General features: G+C 37.3%; 1 protein-coding gene across 1 annotated transcript in view; it reads right to left on the reverse strand.

The window, feature by feature from the left end:
* The window catches only part of LOC140160645 (peptidyl-prolyl cis-trans isomerase D-like), a 41766-nt gene extending 20752 nt beyond the window's left edge, over positions 1 to 21014 (reverse strand). The window contains exons 1-7 of the mRNA XM_072183907.1: positions 20896 to 21014; positions 16588 to 16725; positions 15416 to 15522; positions 12257 to 12448; positions 11784 to 11906; positions 9591 to 9697; positions 809 to 962 (exon numbers count right to left, since the gene is read on the reverse strand). Of these exons, the coding sequence (XP_072040008.1) occupies positions 809 to 962; positions 9591 to 9697; positions 11784 to 11906; positions 12257 to 12448; positions 15416 to 15522; positions 16588 to 16725; positions 20896 to 20992 (918 nt within the window). The 5' untranslated portion in view covers positions 20993 to 21014. The remainder of the gene's footprint in view (positions 1 to 808; positions 963 to 9590; positions 9698 to 11783; positions 11907 to 12256; positions 12449 to 15415; positions 15523 to 16587; positions 16726 to 20895) is intronic.
* Between the last annotated feature and the right edge of the window lie 216 nt (positions 21015 to 21230).

Genomic DNA, 21230 nt, shown 5'->3' on the forward strand with positions numbered 1-21230 from the left:
ATGTCTTTTCCAAAAATTAAATGCATAAACTAAAATTAGTCTTTGTTTGTACAAGTCTTTGGGCTTGATTGTCACAGCATAACGAAAAACACCCTAAAAATGCATGTTTTTGGCCCTATTTCCAAAAATTGGCCAAATATTAAAATTTGATATTTATTGCTAGTTAGGATTAACAAAAGGATTAGGATTTAGCTATGTTTCATTTTGCAAAACAGGATAATATTTTTGGAATCCCCCAAAAATAGTTCTGTATTTTTCTGGAATAGGGAGTAGGAACATTTAGGTAAAGTAAAACAAGAATTTATTTTACCACTCTATGGTCCCATATCACTGGGATGGGAAATCAAACATATTTTGGGACTTTTTTTTACAGATTTTAGCAGAATATTGCAGAATGCAGTACAAAGTTGCTGAATTCCGCAATGATTTTAGGTAATTTATAAACATTTGATGCAAGTTCATGATATTTGCCACCTGTGATTTATCAAAATTTAGCACATTTGTAAAATTTAGCACAATTTTAGGCGGTTTATCAAAATTTAGCAAAATTAGCTGTGATTGTGTAACATTTAGCACAGTTTTAGCCGACTTGCTATTTTAACCTATTATATTTTTCATGATGTATTGCGATTGACAGCAATTTTGTTAATTTTGACTTTTCTCCAGTGACACAGGGCTTCCCCTATAGACTGCTTGCACGGAAGGTCTTTAGTTCAAATCATCCTCCAGACATGCTCCAGAAGACATTCAAATATATGGAGTACGAAGAATTACTTTGATCAATATAATTTTAACAAGTGACTCTTACCTTATCACATTCTACTGTAGCTTCTTCATATGTTTTACATTCCAAGTGACATGCAGCTAAGTTGAGATGAATGGGGACCAATGCTGCCCATAGTCTCTCCTTATCTTCTTTACTTAATGTTGTAGATGCAGACAGCTCTAAATGATACAGATACCTGTTGTAATAAACGAGTAAAACATTGTGTTAAGAATCAAGAATATACAGCAAAAATCAGGGTTATTTTTTTAAATTTAAATTTATCTGCAAAGCCTTCATTTGCTAAATTTCTTGTGTATATTTTAACTGCATAATTCACATTCATTTTTAAGGTATTTGTATAATTCTTTTACATTAATATTAAAGTCAGCAGGCTTATAAATCTATAGTCATTTCTTATGTATATATTCAATATTAATGTTTGTAACAAGAGCACCAATGGTACTGTGGCTCTGTGCTTTTTGGTGGCAGTGAAAGTCGAATGTGCAACAGGTGAAATCATTTGAGTATATGTGACATATTACATTCAATGGGTACATCTGGTCGGTTGGTAGCTATCTCATTTGCAGAGCATACAATGATACATCAATTAATTTTGGGAATTACTATTTAGCCACATGGATCTGACCCAAAAGAATCCTGAACTTGCTAAGCATAGCGAGCGGAGCTCTTTTCCAGCACGGCCGGGGGGTCCGAGGCATGCTTAAGGGTCCCCGGTGGGGTCCAGAGGGTTCCTGCACATTTAGCACCACAGGAAAGGCCATTTTAGAGGGTAAAAAGAACATTTCAAAGCTCCTGGCTTGTTCTACACTTTTAATAAAAAGTGCTTCCTTCTTCCAAAAAACATGCTTTAAAGTTTCGAGTTTCCTATACTTTTATGCACAAGAGACACTCTTAAGAAATGTTTTTTGGCTTTATTACATAACCAATATGGCTGATGTTGATATATGTGAAGCAGATCAATAAGGCAATAATTAAAGGCCCATTCAGTGATTTGCTCATCCGGACGATCGTAAAAATCATCAAAATTCAGATTTTGGTACCTTTGTAATTGGCATAGATGTGCTAACATAGCCTGCTAGTGGTTCGGTCGAAAGCCGTGTATTTTAGACAAAATAAAGCATTTGCATGATTCTGGACTTTTGATACTGACAGTACAAAAAGTCCGACTCGAGATCGAAAGAAGCTCACTCTCCATCGCACTAACACGCTTGCGTATTGTTTCTACTACTTATTACATCAGTAGCTACTATTTTAAACAAAATACACAATTTTAACTGTTTTTCATATTTGAATTGACCGTTAGTTTGCCTTGGTGACCTAACTGACCTTTAATTGCTTATTTTGTTTTCTATTACAAAAATTAAACGTCTGTTTTAAATCAATTTAGACTCTACTTCCCCGTGTTAGAAACACTGGACTAGGAAGTTTTTCCAGTCGATTGGTGGCGCACTGTACGAAAATCTCGATTTTCTCGAGTCGATCTGAGTTGAAGTAGAAAACCTTTCTAAAACTTCTGTTTTTTGACTAATTTGTCGATGTAATCAGGGGAAAAGTGGTTTAATGAAATTCTGTAGACTTATTCTTTATTTCTAAGCAACTCTGACAAATTTCCATTTTTTTTAATGTTCCTGTGAAATCACTGAAAGGGCCTTTAATCATTTTTTGTGCTTGGCATCCACTGCCTCCCCCACCCCACCCCCACCAACCGGCACCCCATCCTGGGCCTTGACGGTCAGTGTGCTTTTGGTTAAAATTTCAGGACGACAAACATTTTAGCAGATTTAGCACCCCAAAAGAGACCATTTTTGACATAAAACCTGTTTTAGACTTTAAAAAAAAAAAGCTCCCTTCATCCTAAAAAAGTGGTTTTAAATGTTCAGTTTCCCATACTTTTGTACACGAGAGACATTCTTCAAAGTTTTATTTTGGCCTAATAACATGGCCTACATGACTGAAATTGATATATATAATGCGCAATATAAAAGCAATGATTCATCACATTTTGACCCCCCCCTTCGGTATGTGAGAGGGGGCCACATGGCGGGGGGGTCAAAATGCCATTCCTTTTGATTTCTCTCAAAATTTAGCTCATGATTGAGCTGTGCAATAATTATGAGCCCCCCCTGGGCTAAAATTTCGAACGGCTCGCTGCCAAAAATCGCTTGTCCCCCTCTCGGCCTGCCAAAAATCACTTGCCCCCCCTCCCGGCCCGCCAAAACTTCTTTGCCCCCCCCCCCCTTGAACATGGCAAATTTTTGGGATCCCATATTCCAAACTTTAAATGGTCTAGATGTATGTTAAGAAAGCAGTGAGCAGGAAAATTTGCATATTTAAGCGTTTCCGTTACTGTTTTCCTAAGCCAAAGTGTTTTATTAAAAAGGCGCCCCGTGAATGAGTGCCAAAAATCGCTTGCCACCACTCTCGGCTTGTCAAAATTGCTTGCCCCCCTTCGGCTCGCCAAAATTTCTTGCCCCGCCCCAATTTTACCCTCCCCAGGGCTCATAATTATTGCACAGCCCTAAATATTGCACAGCCTAGAGTAAAACATGAAACTTTGCAACTTGCAATCAATGATTTCTGAAACCACTAATTTCAGTCACATTTGAATTTAATAATTATTATTATTATGTTCATCATCTAACATTATTTTGAACTTTTCTATTTAATACTGCCACCCCCCCCCTCCCCCCCCCCTTATGACCTTGAATTATTCATTCATAACTGTGACGACCTTGAGATCATCCAATCAGAACAGATCAGAATCGATTAATACGCCAAAAGTCTGCTTGTAAACATAAAACAAGCAAGCTGCACTGCAGTCCAAAATCAGAGGATGATTTAAGGAAGCCCCATCATGCACTGTAAACATGTTATCACTAGAGTTTCAACTGCCACTTTACTTTTCAAATCCCATTGAACTCTGTGCAAAAGATGTTGTTTTAGAATTGCCCGTGTGTCATTATTACTTGGTCGATTTCAGATCTAAAGTGTTGTATGCATGAAGGATAATTCACACCTTCCGTAGGTAACATAAAATGTGAAATCGACCAACCTTTTGAAGGTGTTTTTATTGTAAATATATCTGTCCAAATTCAAATTTAACCATGCACGTGTGTATGCAGTGGGCGGGCAGTGGTGTCATGTTCACTCACACATTCACAGCTGTGCTAACCGCAAGCTAAAGACTTGCTGGGAAGTGCTTAAATCATCCTCTGGTCCAAAATCATGGCGAGATTGGGGAACATCGACGTAACATCGATCAAATAAACCTTGGTCTTTTATTTCTTAAGAAGTTCTGGCCTAAAAACCATGTTGTTTTTCAAGAGAAAACATATCAATCTTTGATATTCTGAAGTATAAAATTGTTGTGTAAAGTGGAACATCATTAATTTAGACTGCTTTTGCTATGGAAAAATACGGAAGTTGTTCAATTTTGCGAAGTGGGGTAAAGTAAAATCTCATTGAAAATATAATTTTTCCTCAAAATAATGTCCACAATATGATTAAATAGACTGTTTTTAACTATATTCTAACAAAACTATAATGAGTGTGATTAAATACGAACATTTTGCATGACTTCATGACTTTCGGTCCGTGTTTTTGCACAAATATGAAGCATTGAAGGTCATAAAAATATGTGCACTTGCGCAAGGAAAAATAGTCCACTAGGAAATTCATTTACCCGATTCATTAGTTCAGATTTATTCAAGATTTAGACATGTTCTTGACCATTTTTTGACATTCCTCAACTATTTCTTTATTTAAATTGTCAAGAAATAGTTAAGAAAAGTTATGAAATAGTAAATAACTTCCGAATCTGAACTGAATCTTACGAAATTACCCTCCGTTGGTTTCCGTCACATTCACGCAACTTAAATTATACAGACCAAAATAATCTCTAGCACACACGGGGTAACACAAAACAACTCGTTCATCGTGGCTTTTTTACCAAAAAATCATATTTTATCGACAGTATTTGAAATCCACCTGGAGTGGAATCGATTAAAAAATAAATAAGCAAAATTTAGAAACAAATTTCAAGACCACATATCAAAGAGACAAACATCCTTAGCATAAAAACCAACGCCAGAATTGGTTGTCTAATGGTTTGGGTCACTTAGGCTCTGTCTAGCTTCGCTCAGAGCCAAAAATGGTGATCCTCGGTTTTAGAGGCATACGTTATCTTGCACAAATATCTTGCCTAACTAAACCCTAGCCCTAATGCTAACAATTAAAATATGCAAAATAATTTATGCCCCTAAAACCGAGGATTGACATGAAAATTGTGGCTTGCTGTTAATTATCTGAAGCTCGAAACTGGCCTGCAGGCAAAGTGACTTGTTCACACCTGACTAATGCGTATTTTTAAATTTAGTAATTAACAAGGAGTGATTAAGTACAAGATGTCCTTGGTAATTACAAAGCAAACAAAAAAACAAATAAACAAAACAAATAAATGTAAACAAACAAACAAACAGCAGAGCCAGAGGCCACTCAAATATAAAAGTGCTACATGCAAGTTAATAACAATGGCGTAATAAAAGGGTCAAATTTTGAACTTATAGTGGCGTCAACCTTTTGGCCAATTCATGTCCATTTTCGGCTATATTGACTTGAGTCTGTATTTTAAACCTTTGAACACCCAAGCTGACACTTCACCATTTAGGTTAACACAATTTAGGGCATCGGATGTGTCGAATTGTACCATTTAGGGTAGCAAATTTGCTACCACCGGTCAGAATTTCGCAGAGAATCCGAGAATCGATTCTCGCAAAGATTCTCGTAAACTAATTGGCGTGAATCGAAGTTGATTCTTGCAAACTTTTATAGTTTACACAGAAATTGATTTGCAAGAATCAAATGATTCCCGCAATTTGATTTCTGATCAAATGATTCCCGCAACTTGATTTCTGATCAAATGATTCCCGCAAATTGATTTCTGATCAAATGATTCCCGCAACTTGATTTCTTGATTTCTGTGAAACTAAATTCTGACCCTGTAAATAAACCATCAGTTATGCAATTTAGAGGCTGTTGATTATTTGTTTAACTACAATCAACGAAAAAAGTCTTGAAACGCTTGCGTGTAAATAACGGAAAACTGTCACCCCCTCTCCCCCGTGCAATGTTGAGAAATACCAAAGTCTTCAGCGGTTTCCCAATGTGTTCCAACATTGATTGATGGGGAGAGGGAAGAATAAATCATTGTTGTAGATGTCATGCTTGTTCCCAGGCAAAATATACGTCATTTCCATGATCATATGAAATTCTGCACGGAATTTCGACAGAGTGTACCAAGCGTTCCAAGGACTTTTTTCGTAGATTGTCTCTCACTGTTGGCAGGGCACCCTTTTTAAAGGGTGCCACTTGGAAATTTGGAAAATCCTTAAAAGGGTGGGGGTTTAAACTTTGTTGGTAAAAAGGGTGGATTGATATAAAGGGTGGGAGTAAAATAAAAGGGTGGGAGTGCCAGCTTACAATATATTTTCATTGAATGATAAAATCATCCTAGTTTCCAAGAATAAGTGCCAAACCACAAAAAGTGCCAAACCACAAAAAGTGCCAAACCACTGCCAGCAAACCATATCGCAAGATAAAATTCCATTTGATGCATGTTTACATCCACTAGACTATCGTGTGATGATAGGTGCAGAATTCGGCGTACTTGATTTACTTTGAACCAAATTGCCTGTGACTTCATTAATGTATCCATACAAATAGGGGAAAAAGCAAAAAGTGGTGGGGGTCAGGAATTTTCAATATAAAGGGTGCCTCAATAAAAAGGGTGGGGGTAAAATAAAAGGGTTGGGGTCAAACGCCACTGCCAAGCATGTCTCTGCCGAATGCAAAATATTTCATCTAAATTTCGTTTTTGTCTCATAACTCAAAAATGGAATGTCGTATGAGCTTCTCATTGCACACGATTTTAGAGTGGATTATATGCTTTGGAATCATAACAAAATTGTTGATAAAGAAATTGGTTTCTTTAGGAAGTGGTCACTGGAATCACCCCCTATGCTAAAATACACACATTTCGCAATTATAGCTCTAAACTGCTCTAAAATGTCGTTTTGTCCCATAACTCAAAAACAGAATGTTGTATGATCTTCATATTTCACAGGATTTGGAGGTAGACCATGTACTTAGGAATCATAATACAATTGTTGATAAAGAAATTGGTTGGTTCAGGGAGTGGACACTGAAACACCCCATACCCTAACATACACGCATTTAATGAAATTTTTATGCTATATCTCAAAACCGAGAAATCGTATCGCTGCTCTAAGGTGCATGATTCCGAGTTGTTTAATTTATTTTTGAAATTAATATTTAAAGTTCACCTTCATAGCACTTGTCAGATAGGTGAACGAACGTTACAAAACAGAAAAATGAGTTTTAATTAAATATTAAAACCGCATGTACGTTAAGATTGTAAGGAAGTCAATAATAAACTACGACTATCTTCAGTAGATAGCATTAACTTGTTTTTGACATGATGTAACAACTATCTTCAGCAGATTTGTGCTTCACATTTTTGTGTATGGGGTGTGTGTATAATGTGGGGGTGTGTGCGTGCGAGGTGTTGGGCGTGGGATGTATGTGAGGTAGGGCGGAGGGAGTTTGTAGGACTATTATAAGATCACATTTAAATCGGAAAGTATTTCATTTGGGGGCTTTTGGGAAAGAAAGAAAGAAATAATTTAATTAATTAATCAAACATAGAGGAAGAAAGAAAGACAGAAAAAAAATAAATCAAAAATGTATACTTCATGTATTTATAATAAACAAATATTTTCACCGGGTTCACCGTCGCAAATAATAAATGAAACAGAAAAAGTAATACCGCCTGGGAATCGAACCCAGGACCTCATGTTTACAAGACCTATGCCTTAACCACTCTGCCACGTGAGCTTCGTGATTAAGCTGCTTGCAATTTGAACATATAAGCGGTCACTTCAACCTTTTTCCACGTTAATGTTTTTATTTATGTCAAATGTCTTTCGTTCATTCATTCATTCATTCATTCATTCATTCATTCATTTTTCTTTCTTTCTTTCTTTCTTTTTTCTTTCTTTCTTTTTTCTTTCTTTTTTTTTTCTTTCTTTCTTTTTTTTAATACAAAGAAAGAAAAAAAAGCATTGAAAATAATGAATGCATAATTTAGCGATCATTCACGCAATTAAAACACGAATAGTCAAAGGGTGTAAAGTGTAAACCCATAATGGTAATCTGTAATGGTAAACTGCTGCATTGAATAGCGTGCATACTGAGCAGTTTGCCCTGCATTGATATTAATATATACGTATAGATATTTATTTCAATTCAAAATGGCAAACTGTTAACAAATGTCATAAATGTGATCAATTTGTCATTCCTTTTGTATTCAAACATTCTCAATTGGTGTAGCCAAGGTAAACGAACGTCAGGCTCCATGAGATACGGCCTAAAACCATAAAATGTGGATTTTGGACCATTTTGTCATTATGGTAAACTGATCCACTTTGCCATTTGCACTATGCAGCTTTACACATTCCCCGATACCTGACTATACTATAAAAGACCAAAACTGATTACTTCGATTGCGAAATGGCAGCGTGGCGCAACGGCTTAGTCCTTCGACTGGTAATCTTTTGACTATTGATTGATGCTAATGGTTCGAGTCCCAGTGGTGGTCGATTTTTTTTCTTTAAGTGTATTCAATTGTTGTTTTTTTTTTTTTTTTTCTCACCGCAAAAGCGTATCTTATTATAAATAATATTCAGAAATGAGTTGTTTCAAATTGTTACATCACAATCTTTCTGATTCGTTTGGATAAGCCTATACTCAGCAAACGCAAGTTTTACAGAAAACATTTACATGTTGGATTATATTATAAAGGGTACAGAACGTTTTAATAAAATTCAAAAACATTTTGGAAAACATGCTGCAAAACATTGTAATATTTTTTTAAAACTATATTTGTAGTGTTTTTGAATTATGAGACAAACACGAGATTTTAGTAATAATTACGAAATGTGTGTAATTTAGCATAGGAGGTGTTTTCAGTGACCATTCCCTAAATAATCCAACATCTTTATCAACAATTTTATTGTGATTCAAAGGGATACTATATACTCCCAAATCGTGTGCAATATGACGCTCATACAACATTTTGTTTTTAAGTAATAAAAAAAAAATGACATTTTAGAGCAGTTTAGAGCCATAATTACGAAACGTGTGTTGTTTAGCATAGGGGATGGTTTCAGTGACCACTCCCTAAATAAACCAATTTCTTTATTAACAATGTTGTTATGATTTCAAAGCATATAATCCACTCTCAAATCGTGTGCAATATGAAGCTCATACGACATTCCGTTTTTGAGTTATGACACAAAAACGAAATTTAGATGAAATATTTTGCATTCGGTAGAGACAATCAACGAAAAAAGTCTTGAAACGCTTGCGTGTAAATAACGGAAAACTGTCACCCTGTAACTGTGCAATGTTGAGAAATACCAAAGTCTTCAGCGGTTTCCCAATGTGTTCCAACATTGATTGATGGGGAGAGGGAAGGGTAAATCATTGTTGTAGATGTCATGCTTGTTCCCAGGCAAAATATACGTCATTTCCATGATCATATGAAATTCTGCACGGAATTTCGACAGAGTGTACCAAGCGTTCCAAGGACTTTTTTCGTAGATTGTAGGTTGGTAAGGGTTGATCAATGAGCATAGGGAACACTTTTATATCCGAGTGACCTGCCATCCAACGAGTAGGGTTTTGCGCACACATCTTAGATATTTCAAACTTGAACATAACTCACCTATTAGCCTTTTCATATTTCTTTTTGGCCATCTCCAGGTTTTTGGCTTTATACAGCTCATTTCCTATACTCTTGATTTTGGCTGCAACATCAAGAACTTCAGTTACCTGTTGAAATAGATTTTTTAGAGAAATAGCAATTTGTGTAGTCAGTCATACACAGTACATTTCACTCAACTTTAAAAAGCTTTGTAATTCGTAAAGTCCATTTCACTGACTTACCATCGGTACCCTTCGCAAGTAATAGGGATTTACTCTAGGGACCCTTCATGAAGTTGTGTAGTAAAAGGGTATTTATAACTTACGAATGGTTGCTAAATTAATAAATGTTAGTGATTGAATGTGCACTACACCTTAGTACCAGCACACTTTAACATAGGGCTGATAATTGCATTATTTGCGGCGCAATTTGCGTATTTTGGCTCAAAATGCGTTTTTTGACATTTTGGGAAAAAATCTTACTTTTTTCCAATTTTTTTTAAATCAACCACAAATGATTACAGTTCTACGCTCCAGGTCAAACACAATTTAAAAAAATAATGGAAGCACTTGATGTTAGGTCCAGGGACTCTCCAAATCCGTGAAAAAAAAAATAGAAATCGCAAACTGGCCAGTCACAGTACACATCACCAGTGCCATCATGTGAAGAGCTTTGTTGCAAAACCCCTTACATCCACTTTTGACTTTTTGAGAAAAACAGCTTTTTTTAATTGTGCAGTTATTACTTGTTCGATTTGATTCAATTTGGATTTGGATAAAGTGTTGATGAATAGAAACTAAAAGAATAGGTTTGGTACAATTTTCAAGCCTTCCTATTTTTTTTATTATTTCTTTTATATCGCACCTTTTGTGGATGTAAGGGGTTTTGCAACAAAATAAATTTACCCCTCTTCTAGAAACCACCTTTGCACTCAAATTTGAGCCCATTTGTTTGCACTACTTTATGTAACTTGACCAATGCTTTCAAAATCAAAAAGAAAAATTGAAATATCTCATTTACTTTTTTAATTATGAATTTTTAATTAAATTCGGAAAATGGCATTTTTGAATATTTCGAAGCTACACCTTTTGTTAATGAAAATGACTTTTTCAAACATAGTGACCCAAAAACAGTTCCTTTTGGTTTTAATAGGTAAAGAACATTCCAGGCTACTATTATACATCAAAAAAATTAAAACATAGCAATTCTATATTCATTTTAAGTTCAGATTTCTGAAATTCCCAAGATTTCCCAAACGGAAATATACGATATCTCCGGAAGGGAAAGTGGTATGAAGGTCAAACAACCACCAAAATGTGTATTTTTACCCACACTATAATGGCATGTCAATAACTCAATTTCAGCCAAAGTGGATGTAAGGGTTTTTGAAACAGAGCTCTTCATGTACTGATACCCCCTCTGTTCTAACAGTTGTTAACAAAACTTGATGCATTGTTGTTGACTTACATTAGTGTGATCAATCCCCGAATCGTCTGGCCAGTCACAGTGCACAACACCAGTGCCATCATGTGCTGATACCCCCTCTGTTCTAACAGTTGTTAACAAAACTTGATGCATTGTTGTTGACTTACATTAGTATGATCAATCCCTGAATCCTCTGGCCAGTCACAGTACAGATCACCAGTGCCATCGTGTACTGATACCCCCTCTGTTCTAACAGTTGTTAACAAAACTTGATACAGTGCTGCTGACTTGTTAGTGTGATCAATCCCTGGATCCTCTGGCCAGTCACAGTACACATCACCAGTGCCATCATGTGCTGATACCCCCTCTCTTTAACAGTTGTTAACAAAACTTGATGCATTGTTGCTGACTTACATTAGTGTGATCAATCCCCGAATCGTCTGGCCAGTCACAGTGCACAACACCAGTGCCATCATGTGCTGATACCCCCTCTGTTCTAACAGTTGTTAACAAAACTTGATGCATTGTTGTTGACTTACATTAGTATGATCAATCCCTGAATCCTCTGGCCAGTCACAGTACAGATCACCAGTGCCATCGTGTACTGATACCCCCTCTGTTCTAACAGTTGTTAACAAAACTTGATGCATTGTTGTTGACTTGCATTAGTGTGATCAATCCCTGAATCCTCTGGCCAGTCACAGTACAGATCACCAGTGCCATCGTGTACTGATACCCCCTCTGTTCTAACAGTTGTTAACAAAACTTGATGCATTGTTGTTGACTTACATTAGTGTGATCAATCCCTGAATCCTCTGGCCAGTCACAGTACAGATCACCAGTGCCATCGTCTACTACTGCTACCTCGTCTTCTCCTGGTTGTAACTCACCACAGTCTTCTATTTTGCATAACTACTGGCAAATAACATTATTAATTGGATAAATATATAGCCTATACAATTATTAGAAATAACACAAGGCTACTGATGTAATAATTATAATAATAATAAACCGCACATATTAAGCGCCTTTAACCAAAACAGTCCTAGTAAAGTTAAACAAACAATACACAACATTCCAACGTGCAGGAAAATTCTGACATTACTCAGATTCACCCATTAGTTCCCAGAGAGGTAAAATTATTGCTATGGCCTGGCCAGAAGCATCGCAAAACAAACCAGAAAAACACACAGAGTGACACATAAAAATGGTGGAAATGCCTTCTTCATTAACAATTTCATTGGTTTAACACCCATCCTTACCTTCACAGGTTTATCAGATGAAGATGTTTTGACGCATTCCAGCATGCGCACAATTCCCATTCCTTTGACCACCTCGCCGAATACTGTGTGCTTCCTGTTGAGATGTGGAGTAGGTTTTGTAGTAATGAAGAACTGGGAGCCATTTGTATTACGTCCAGCATTGGCCATACTGAGGAGACCTGGTTTTTCATGCTATAAAACAAATTTTAGTGAAAGAAGTTTGAGTGTTAACATTAAACCACGGAGGGGCAGGGGATCATCCCGGTACTGTTGACTGTACTTCAAAAATACACTCATCTACACTAGGTTCCAGAGTAAAAACTAAGTACAGCTAGTCTGTACACAGTGTGATAATACCCATACATATGAGGCCTGCACTAATAAGGAGGAAGGAGGCACTCACATGTAAAGGTGGTATGGGTATGTACGTTGGTCAAGAGTCCCTTTTCAGATTCTCCGGGAGTTGCTTAAGACCCACAGTTGAATCATGCTCCAGTTCTTTGAGCCTCAAATTCTGACAATTGTAGCTCTTTAGCCCTAATTTGGAAAATTTTGCATTTTATTTAGCGCCAAAGCCTATAATTTGGCTCCATGCCTCACACCCATACGAAAATTTCACTTAAGTGGCCCCCGGGTATTAAACTGCTGTTCACTGAAGGAACTTGTTGTGTAATATACAAAAGAAATATAAACATCTCGGTTGTTAACACTTTCAAAGACATCAGACCCGCAAATCAACAACCTACAGGTATTAAATGCCAAATAGCAGACCCAGGGGGCCACTGGTCATTGACAAGGGGTATCATGCATGACCACAAAGTCTCAAAAAGCACCATGAGGTCAGAAAATGTCCTCCTATAAGTATAAAAAGTGCAACTTTTTACCTTAAATATGTATCTAGACATAACTTTTACCCATATGAAATCAGTCATTTTCTTGACCCTAAAAGTTAAACCCTTAATAACAACTGGGAAAACACAAATTCAGAAGTTCATAACTTTTAACCTTTATTCTATTATTTCTATGCTACATTTGTCTCAAAGGAAGGACCCTTGAACATTGCGATTTATTGTGCAAGGCATACCCTTTTTTCTAAAACTTCCATGAGATACCTTATATTCATGATACAATATGTACAGTGCCTGATCATGAAAAAAGACCCTTTTTATACAGGGGAAAGAAGAATTACGCATAGCACACTACAGGGGTGTGAGCGACCTCTATTGAAAAAAGAGGAACTCTTGTTCAAAAATGAGGAAACTAGAGCGGTTCTCGGCTTGCGCGGTTCTCGACGCAAAGCGTCGGCCGCAATGCCTCCACCTTGAGGCGTATTATGTTGATTGTACCCAACCAAGTGTCATGCCCATACGACGGTTTTTAGTAATTTGACTCAGATGACCCCTGTGTGAACCCAGATGACCCCAAAAATGTCCATCCAAAAATTTAACTTTAAATGTTGACTGTATCCACCAAGTTTTATGCCCATACGACAGTTTTAAGTTATTTGACCTCAGATGACCCCAGATGACACCAAAATGACCTTCCAAGAATTTAACTCTAAATGTTGACTGTACCCACCAAGTTTCATGCCCACTAAGTTATTTGACCTCAGATGACCCCTGGGTGACCCCGGATGACCCCAAAATGACCGTCCAAGAATTTGACTCTAAATGTTGACTGTACCCACCAAGTTTCATGCCCATACGACAGTTTTAAGTTATTTGACCTCAGATGACCTCTGTGTGACCCCAGATGACCCCAAAATGACCTTCAAAAAATTTTGTTCTAAATGTTTACAGTACCCACCAAGGTTAATGCCCATACGACGGTTTTTGCTAATTTGACCTCAGATGACCCCTAGTTGACCTTGGGTGACCTTGACCCACTAACCAAACCTACTGGAATTTGAAGACCGCCAACGACCATCCCTCCACCAAATTGCATCACTGTACACCAAGGTTCATGCCCATACGACGGTTTTGCTAATTTGACCTCAGATGACCCCTAGATGACCTTGGGTGACCTTGACCCACTAACCAAACCTACTGGAATTTGAAGACAGCCAATGACCATCCCTCCACCAAATTGCATCACTGTACACCAAGGTGCATGCCCATACGACGGTTTTTGCTAATTTGACCTCAGATGACCCCTAGATGACCTTGGGTGACCTTGACCCACTAACAAAACCTACTGGAATTTGAAGACCGCCAACGACCATCCCCCCACCAAATTGCATCACTGTACATCTTACCAGTTACGAGATATTGCACCCGCAAGCTCGGACGGACGGACGGACGGACAGATGGACGGACGGACGGACAACCAGGAAACATAATACCTCCGGTGGAGGCATAAAAAGGAGGAAAAGCACTGAAATATGCTCAAAATGGGCTGAAAATGAAAGAAACAGCTAAAACTTTGCCTCAAAGGAATTTTCAAAAAAGAAGAATACAGCTTAAAAGAGGAGATTTCACACCCATGACACTAGCACAATTAAACATGAAATTATAAATGGAAACATTTAACATTGCATAGGCAGATATACCAGAGTAAAACTCTGGACATACCTGCTGTGAACCCCAACCTCTCGCTTGTCGGGCGAGCGCTCTACCACTGAGATACACATCTTTTATGTGAATCTTTGGTCACACATGATACCCCTTGGCCAATGACCAGTTCATAGCTTATGTGGGGCTGCAATTATTTTCACATGCTTTTGGCCCTAGGGCTTGCCTTGTTTCAGATTCAGATTCAGATTAAATTTATTTCAAATTCGTGGCCCGTAGGCCAAATTACATGAAATATTACATTTGCAATGTTTACATTAAAAGACATATAAAACATATAAAATATACACGAAAACACCATAAAATTACTCAAAGAAATTAATTGCACTTGTTGAGGCAAAATCTCACAGTCACACAGCTCACACACTCCTACATCTTCTCCACACACACCTTACATACACTCGCACCCGAACTATCAGCCCTCCATATACACACCCCCACACACACCACAGATGCACTAAAGAATTTAATTTAATAAAACAGTAATTAATAAATAACATAACAAAATATTGCACATAAATATTTGGACCAGCCAAATTATAAGGGACAAATTCAATACATCAAGTTTCTAATTTGAAAACTTGATTACCTGTATTTTAAAGTTTTCATCATCAAAAAATTCGCCATAAATGCTCTCGCCACCAGTCCCATCATGCTTGGTGAAGTCACCCCCCTGGATCATGAAGCCCTTGATAACTGAAAGAAAGAATACAGATACAGTCAAATGCAACCCCCAAAAAAATGCCAATCCAAAAAAGGTAAATAAAACAAGTAGATTAGTAATTAGGTACAAGGTGATGCATAACACATCCCCTTCTACTAAAATGAAAACAGACAATAAAATTATAATATGACAATTTTATCAGAAAAAGTGAAGAATTTCTTAAGTTGATCTCTAAATGGCCTTTGACCTCATACACATGCTGCTCATTACAAATACTGAGAACCAGTTTAAAACATGCTAAGAACATTTTCAGAATGCTTCAAGTCAGTAAAAAAATGCAGATCTTCTGTAAGATAAATATCTGAAACCCCATGTTTTGCCTTCACCCAGGTGTATCTCAAAACGAGGTTTTACTCGCAAAGTGCTTGCTGTGTGTGGGTACGCCTGTCAAATGCATGCTTTAATTATCACATACGCTTTGCACCTTCTGGTGCATTGCTAGAAAAGAGCGAAAAACATGCACATTTTGCGCATGTGTTTGTAGGGCGAACCTCATTTTGGTAACAACATGGCGGATCCATGCAAAGGGCGAATAGTCCACACAATATTTTTGTCTGTGTTTAAAACACAGACCAACTGATTCAGAATCTGTGTGATGCCACTGTGGCAGCCTTGAGCAGTCAAGTTAGCTCAATCGATAAGGCCTGCGACTATGGTGCGAGAGGTTGTGAGTTCGAACCTGGTGCCTAGTATGCTCTCGTTGAGTTAGCTTGAAATTCCCTTGGACAAGGAACTCACTGCTAATTTGTCTCGTTGTAACCCATACGAAACTCGGGGAGCTGATCCTGGTTGCGAAGGTTATTTGTGGAATGTCTAGGGTGTGCGCTCTTGAAGCAGCAAAGTCCCTCATTTGTTGTTTAATGGTTTATGGAATGATGTGGGGCCATAGTGGTCAGCGACAACCTGTAAAGTGTGCTGAGGCTTGTGGATAAACGTTTAGGCGTTGTGCCTGTGCGTAGCGCACTATAAATCACTGTGCTTTTTTTTTATGTACAGGGGACCGGACAGCAGACCAGTTTATTCCACTGTATACTTACTTCTGTGAAAAATACTGCCCTTGAAATGCAGTGGATGGCCTGTAGATCCCACTCCTTTCTCCCCGGTGCATAGCGCTCGGAAATTCTCTACTGTTTTCGGAACAACATCATAAAACAGTACAAACACTATCCTGCCAACTGAAAAACAAAAAGTTCAACATGTAAGAACTGCAACAGAAATACATTGAAATCATACAGGGTGTCCCAAAATAAAGAGGCCCCTCATTACGCCCTCTTTTTCTCCCATTTCTGAAAAGTTGATTAAATATATTTTGGTATGTAAAGAAACCTTTAATCGTTAGCTTTACTAAACCAAAACAATGATTTCAATCGGCTCACAACTTTTGAAGATATGCTCTTTTGAATAAAAGTACCCATTTTCACTCTGTCCACGGATAGCAAATAGAGTGGTTGGGATGGGTCATGCTGTGGAGTGGCCTGCACGATCACCAGACCTCACACCACTTGATGTTTTTCCTTTGTGGCAAAATCCAAGATCTTCGCAAACGTATTGATGAATGCATTTGCAAGTGTCTGGCGACAAGGATAGTACATAGCATAATTGATGCAATGAGGACCAGGGCTGAAACCTGTATTCGTCAAAGAGGCAACCAGGTAGAGGGTAGAGCAGCACAGTAAACTCACTTCAGAAGAACCAAAGACAAACCAAATAGCCTTTTAGAATAAATAAAAAATAAAGTAAGAAACAACAAAGTAATAAAGTAAGAAACATAACCAAACAAAAAGGCATAAATAACCAAGAAAAAAAAAAGTAATTGCAAGTAACATGAGTAAAGCAAAAGAAGTCCCATTCGGCATCCATTTTACCCACAAATTAACACTATTAACAAAATCCATTGCCCATAAACCCACCAGTAAAGCCCATTCCATAAATAAAGTTTTTTTTTTGTTTTTTGTTGTTTTTGTTTTGTTTTTTTGTTTTTCCATTTTTATTCACCTGTACTTGGGCCTGGTGGAAGGGAAAAAAGAACATACAGACATGGTCCACCAGACCCCATCTTAATTACGGTAACCAAGATATATGCAAAGATACAATCAGATTATGACAATGAGATTTAAATAATACTGCCCCACCACGACAACAGGACCCAACCAATACCTCTGTTAAAAAATAATAAAAAAGAGCAAATGCTACGCTACCAAGAGTGATGGAAAAGGCAAGCAGAAAAAGAAGCGGTAGCACAGCAAAAGCATGAAAACCCAAAGGCAACTGCTGGGTCCCCCTGCCATGGTTGGGCAGAATCAGCACCATACAACATGCATAATAAGATCAAACAAATAATGTTGGTTACGAGTGCATTAATAAACTAGACCAGGGATTTTCTAGACAAAAACACAAATCCCACCCAAACACCCCCTCAACAATCAACGCACCCACCCATCCCCCAAACACACAAACATGCAGGACAAGTGACAAAACAAAACACTGAAAACTTTCCCATCTCACAGTGCAAATAACATGGTCCACCATGGCAAGAAAAAAAAAAAAAATGAAAGGGGTAAAAATATATATAAACACACCACGATAAAAGAAAATTGCATCCCATTAAAAACCAAGATCAAAGGAAAATTTCTTAAAATGGTTACCCAGTTTTATATTCTGTGCCAAATTTAACTTTCACCATGTTCTTGTAAGCTTGAAAACTAGGTTTGACATCTTGAAATTTGCATCTATGAATATAATATTTCAAACATAAAACAAGAAAGTTGATGGCATTTTTTTGTGCTCAGATTCTTCAACATCCAAACCAAACATTTTCTGAAAATTTGAGAATCCAAAACACTCACGGTTTTACTTTCAATCAAGGCACTCAAGCTATCCCACAAACAAGTAATTTTTTCACATTCACAAAACAAATGTACCAGGGTCTCATCATTTTTTTTACAAAAACAACAAAAGCCCATTCCATAAATAAAGTTATTTTATAAAGTTATCATTGAGGAATGTTTGATCTTCATGCATGGTATGTGTACTCCTTTTCAATCTTTGAAGTAGCCAAACCTTCTCTGTGGACAGAGTGAAAAACGGGTACATTTCTTTAAAAGAGCATAACTTCAAAAGTTGTGAGCCGATTGATATAATTGTTTTGGTTTATTAAAGCTAACGACTCAAGGTTGTTTTACATACCGGGTACCAAAATATATTTGATCAACTTTTCAGAAATAGGAGAAAAAGAGGGCGCAATGAGGGGCCTCTTTTTTTGGGGGACACCCTGTATTACGTACTTACATATATATTACCGTACTTATTTTTAATTCCATGCCAACATTCTAGCGGTACCTCTTTTCTTATCATAAATAACGTACCGCTTGTCTTTAGTCACTGAAATTCCAGTGTAGTAACTGGATTCCTTGCCCCTATAATATACATAACTTTTGTTACCAGTGTGTAGTTATTTTTTGAGAAAAATGCAAAAATAGTCACAAATTTATCAAGGGGTGTAGTACCCCCTTAAATATATCACAATTTTGCAGTAAAATATATCCACAGTAAACAGCAATCGCCGCTAATTAGTGTATTGCATTTCAAGTTAGTGTATTGGAAACAAAACCTGGGTTTTACCTGACAAATCAAATTTTCTTGTAATAGCAACATGAACATCATATGAGGTACTGAGCATGCGCAAATCGTAATAATGTGTAGAATAGAAACTCTGTGGTATCTCATATGATAGTCATATTGTGTAAAATGGTATGCTTAGCCTGAGTCGCTCGGCCTATCTCGAACAAAATCGCCAGGCGTAGCTGTTGAAAAACTAGCCCGAAACATCATGGCCCTGATCCTTCCTCACTAGGGCCATGAGTGCTATCGTGGTAAAAGCGGGCACCGTGAAGTCACGTCATGCGATGATGACGTCACACTGACGGCATCGATGTATAGGAAGAATTCAAAACACGGCGACGATAACAGTCACAAGTCTGGTCTTTTACATCCTCAAATGTGCTCAAAATTTACGAAAATGCACTAAATATGTTTTGTTTAAGTCTCATCTTCATGTGAGGAATGGTAGGAAGTGGTATTTATGAGAAAAAGTGGTATTTTATGTGTACCCTGGACCAGATATGCCCAGGAGTCTCAGACCTTCGTACGGAGAAGGACAGTGGAAATCGTAGTGACGGAGGTGTGAGTACCTCTGGCTATTGAAAAACTAGAGGATTCGCCATACTATCACGGCAATTTTTGACACGAAAATATATTGGGATGATGACGCTGTCTGTGTGGTGTGTTCTCTTCAAGCCATGTACATGTACAATCTTATAATATGAAATTGGTTAATTTTTTTCAAACCTGATTTTTTTTGTGCATATTTGTAATGTTTACACATGTCCCAACTTGCACCTAGTAGGTATGCCAGGCAAACATATTTGCTAGTCAGCCAAATTCGCCGACAATTGATGCATTTTTACATAGAAATTTAAAACAACTGGCCGAAGAAAGAAACCTACATAAATATGTTTTCTATACTTCACTTGACCCAAATATATGATTTTTTATGGTGATAAGACACTCGCACATGGAATTTTAGAGGGATTTTGATAGCAGTTCCATTAAAAAAAGCTGCTATCATAATGAGACTAAGATCTAGAAACACCCCCGAAATGACGTTTTGGGGAATTTTGCTAGCTGAATCTTTTTGACATTGTTTGATGAAAGTCAATCTTTGACAAGATGTAACTTTGCTACGGAAAGTGCTATGAAAAAAAGGTTTTCAGTTTTGGCTTTGTTTACTCAAGGGCTTTAATTTGATATATAAAATGATGCAGTTTGATGGCAAATTTGAATTCACCTAGCATACCTACACCTAGAAATGGAATCGGCCAAATTTGTTGTCTGACTTTGTAGGTCAACAGAGCAAAGTTCAACATATTAATTATGTCCTCCCATAGAACAGTGTGTTAAATGACCAAAATACCCAGTGGGGTTTCTTTCACTCTACCTTGTTATTTCAACCTGGTCCTGGACAGCAACCCTTCCCGTCAGTTATTATTAATTATTATTTCAAGTCAACATTTAATAAATAGCATGGACACAAATGAAATTACGATGCAAAACAATGAAATTTGAATGCGCAGCAGATCTATAGAAATAAGGCTGCCCGCTTTTAGGTAGAATTGGCTACTAGGGCAGTTTGCATGCATCATCAATGGCATGGGTGCCGAATTTGGCAATTCCGCAATTAAGGTTTTGAAGAAAAGACAAATTATCATATTTAAATCAGCACTACATCTGTTTGAAATCCATTTTGGAACATTTTCCATAACTATGATCATCAAGGTTTATCTTACTTTTTTCGCCACCAATGCTAACATCGAAAAAACATCGCGGATTTTCTAGAATTTTCGGTGTATTTTCTGCTTCGGGATTCCCTTCGGTGGTCGCCATTTTGAATAGCGCCCTCGTTTTTAGTCTCCTCGTTCATTCCTTTTTCATTGAAGCATTTTATGATTCAGAACTTTAGAAATAAAAAGAATACTTGAACTGCATAGTAATATCACACTCTATAAAATATATTATTTGCACAGTTAACTTCTATTATGAAAATTTAACAAGAAAGTATTTCCTTTCCTAGAATTACCAATATGAGGCGTAGCCTAAAAATGTTACTATTTTTAGATTTTGA

Source organism: Amphiura filiformis, chromosome 9, assembly GCF_039555335.1.
Source record: "Amphiura filiformis chromosome 9, Afil_fr2py, whole genome shotgun sequence".
NCBI lineage: Eukaryota > Metazoa > Echinodermata > Ophiuroidea > Amphilepidida > Amphiuridae > Amphiura > Amphiura filiformis.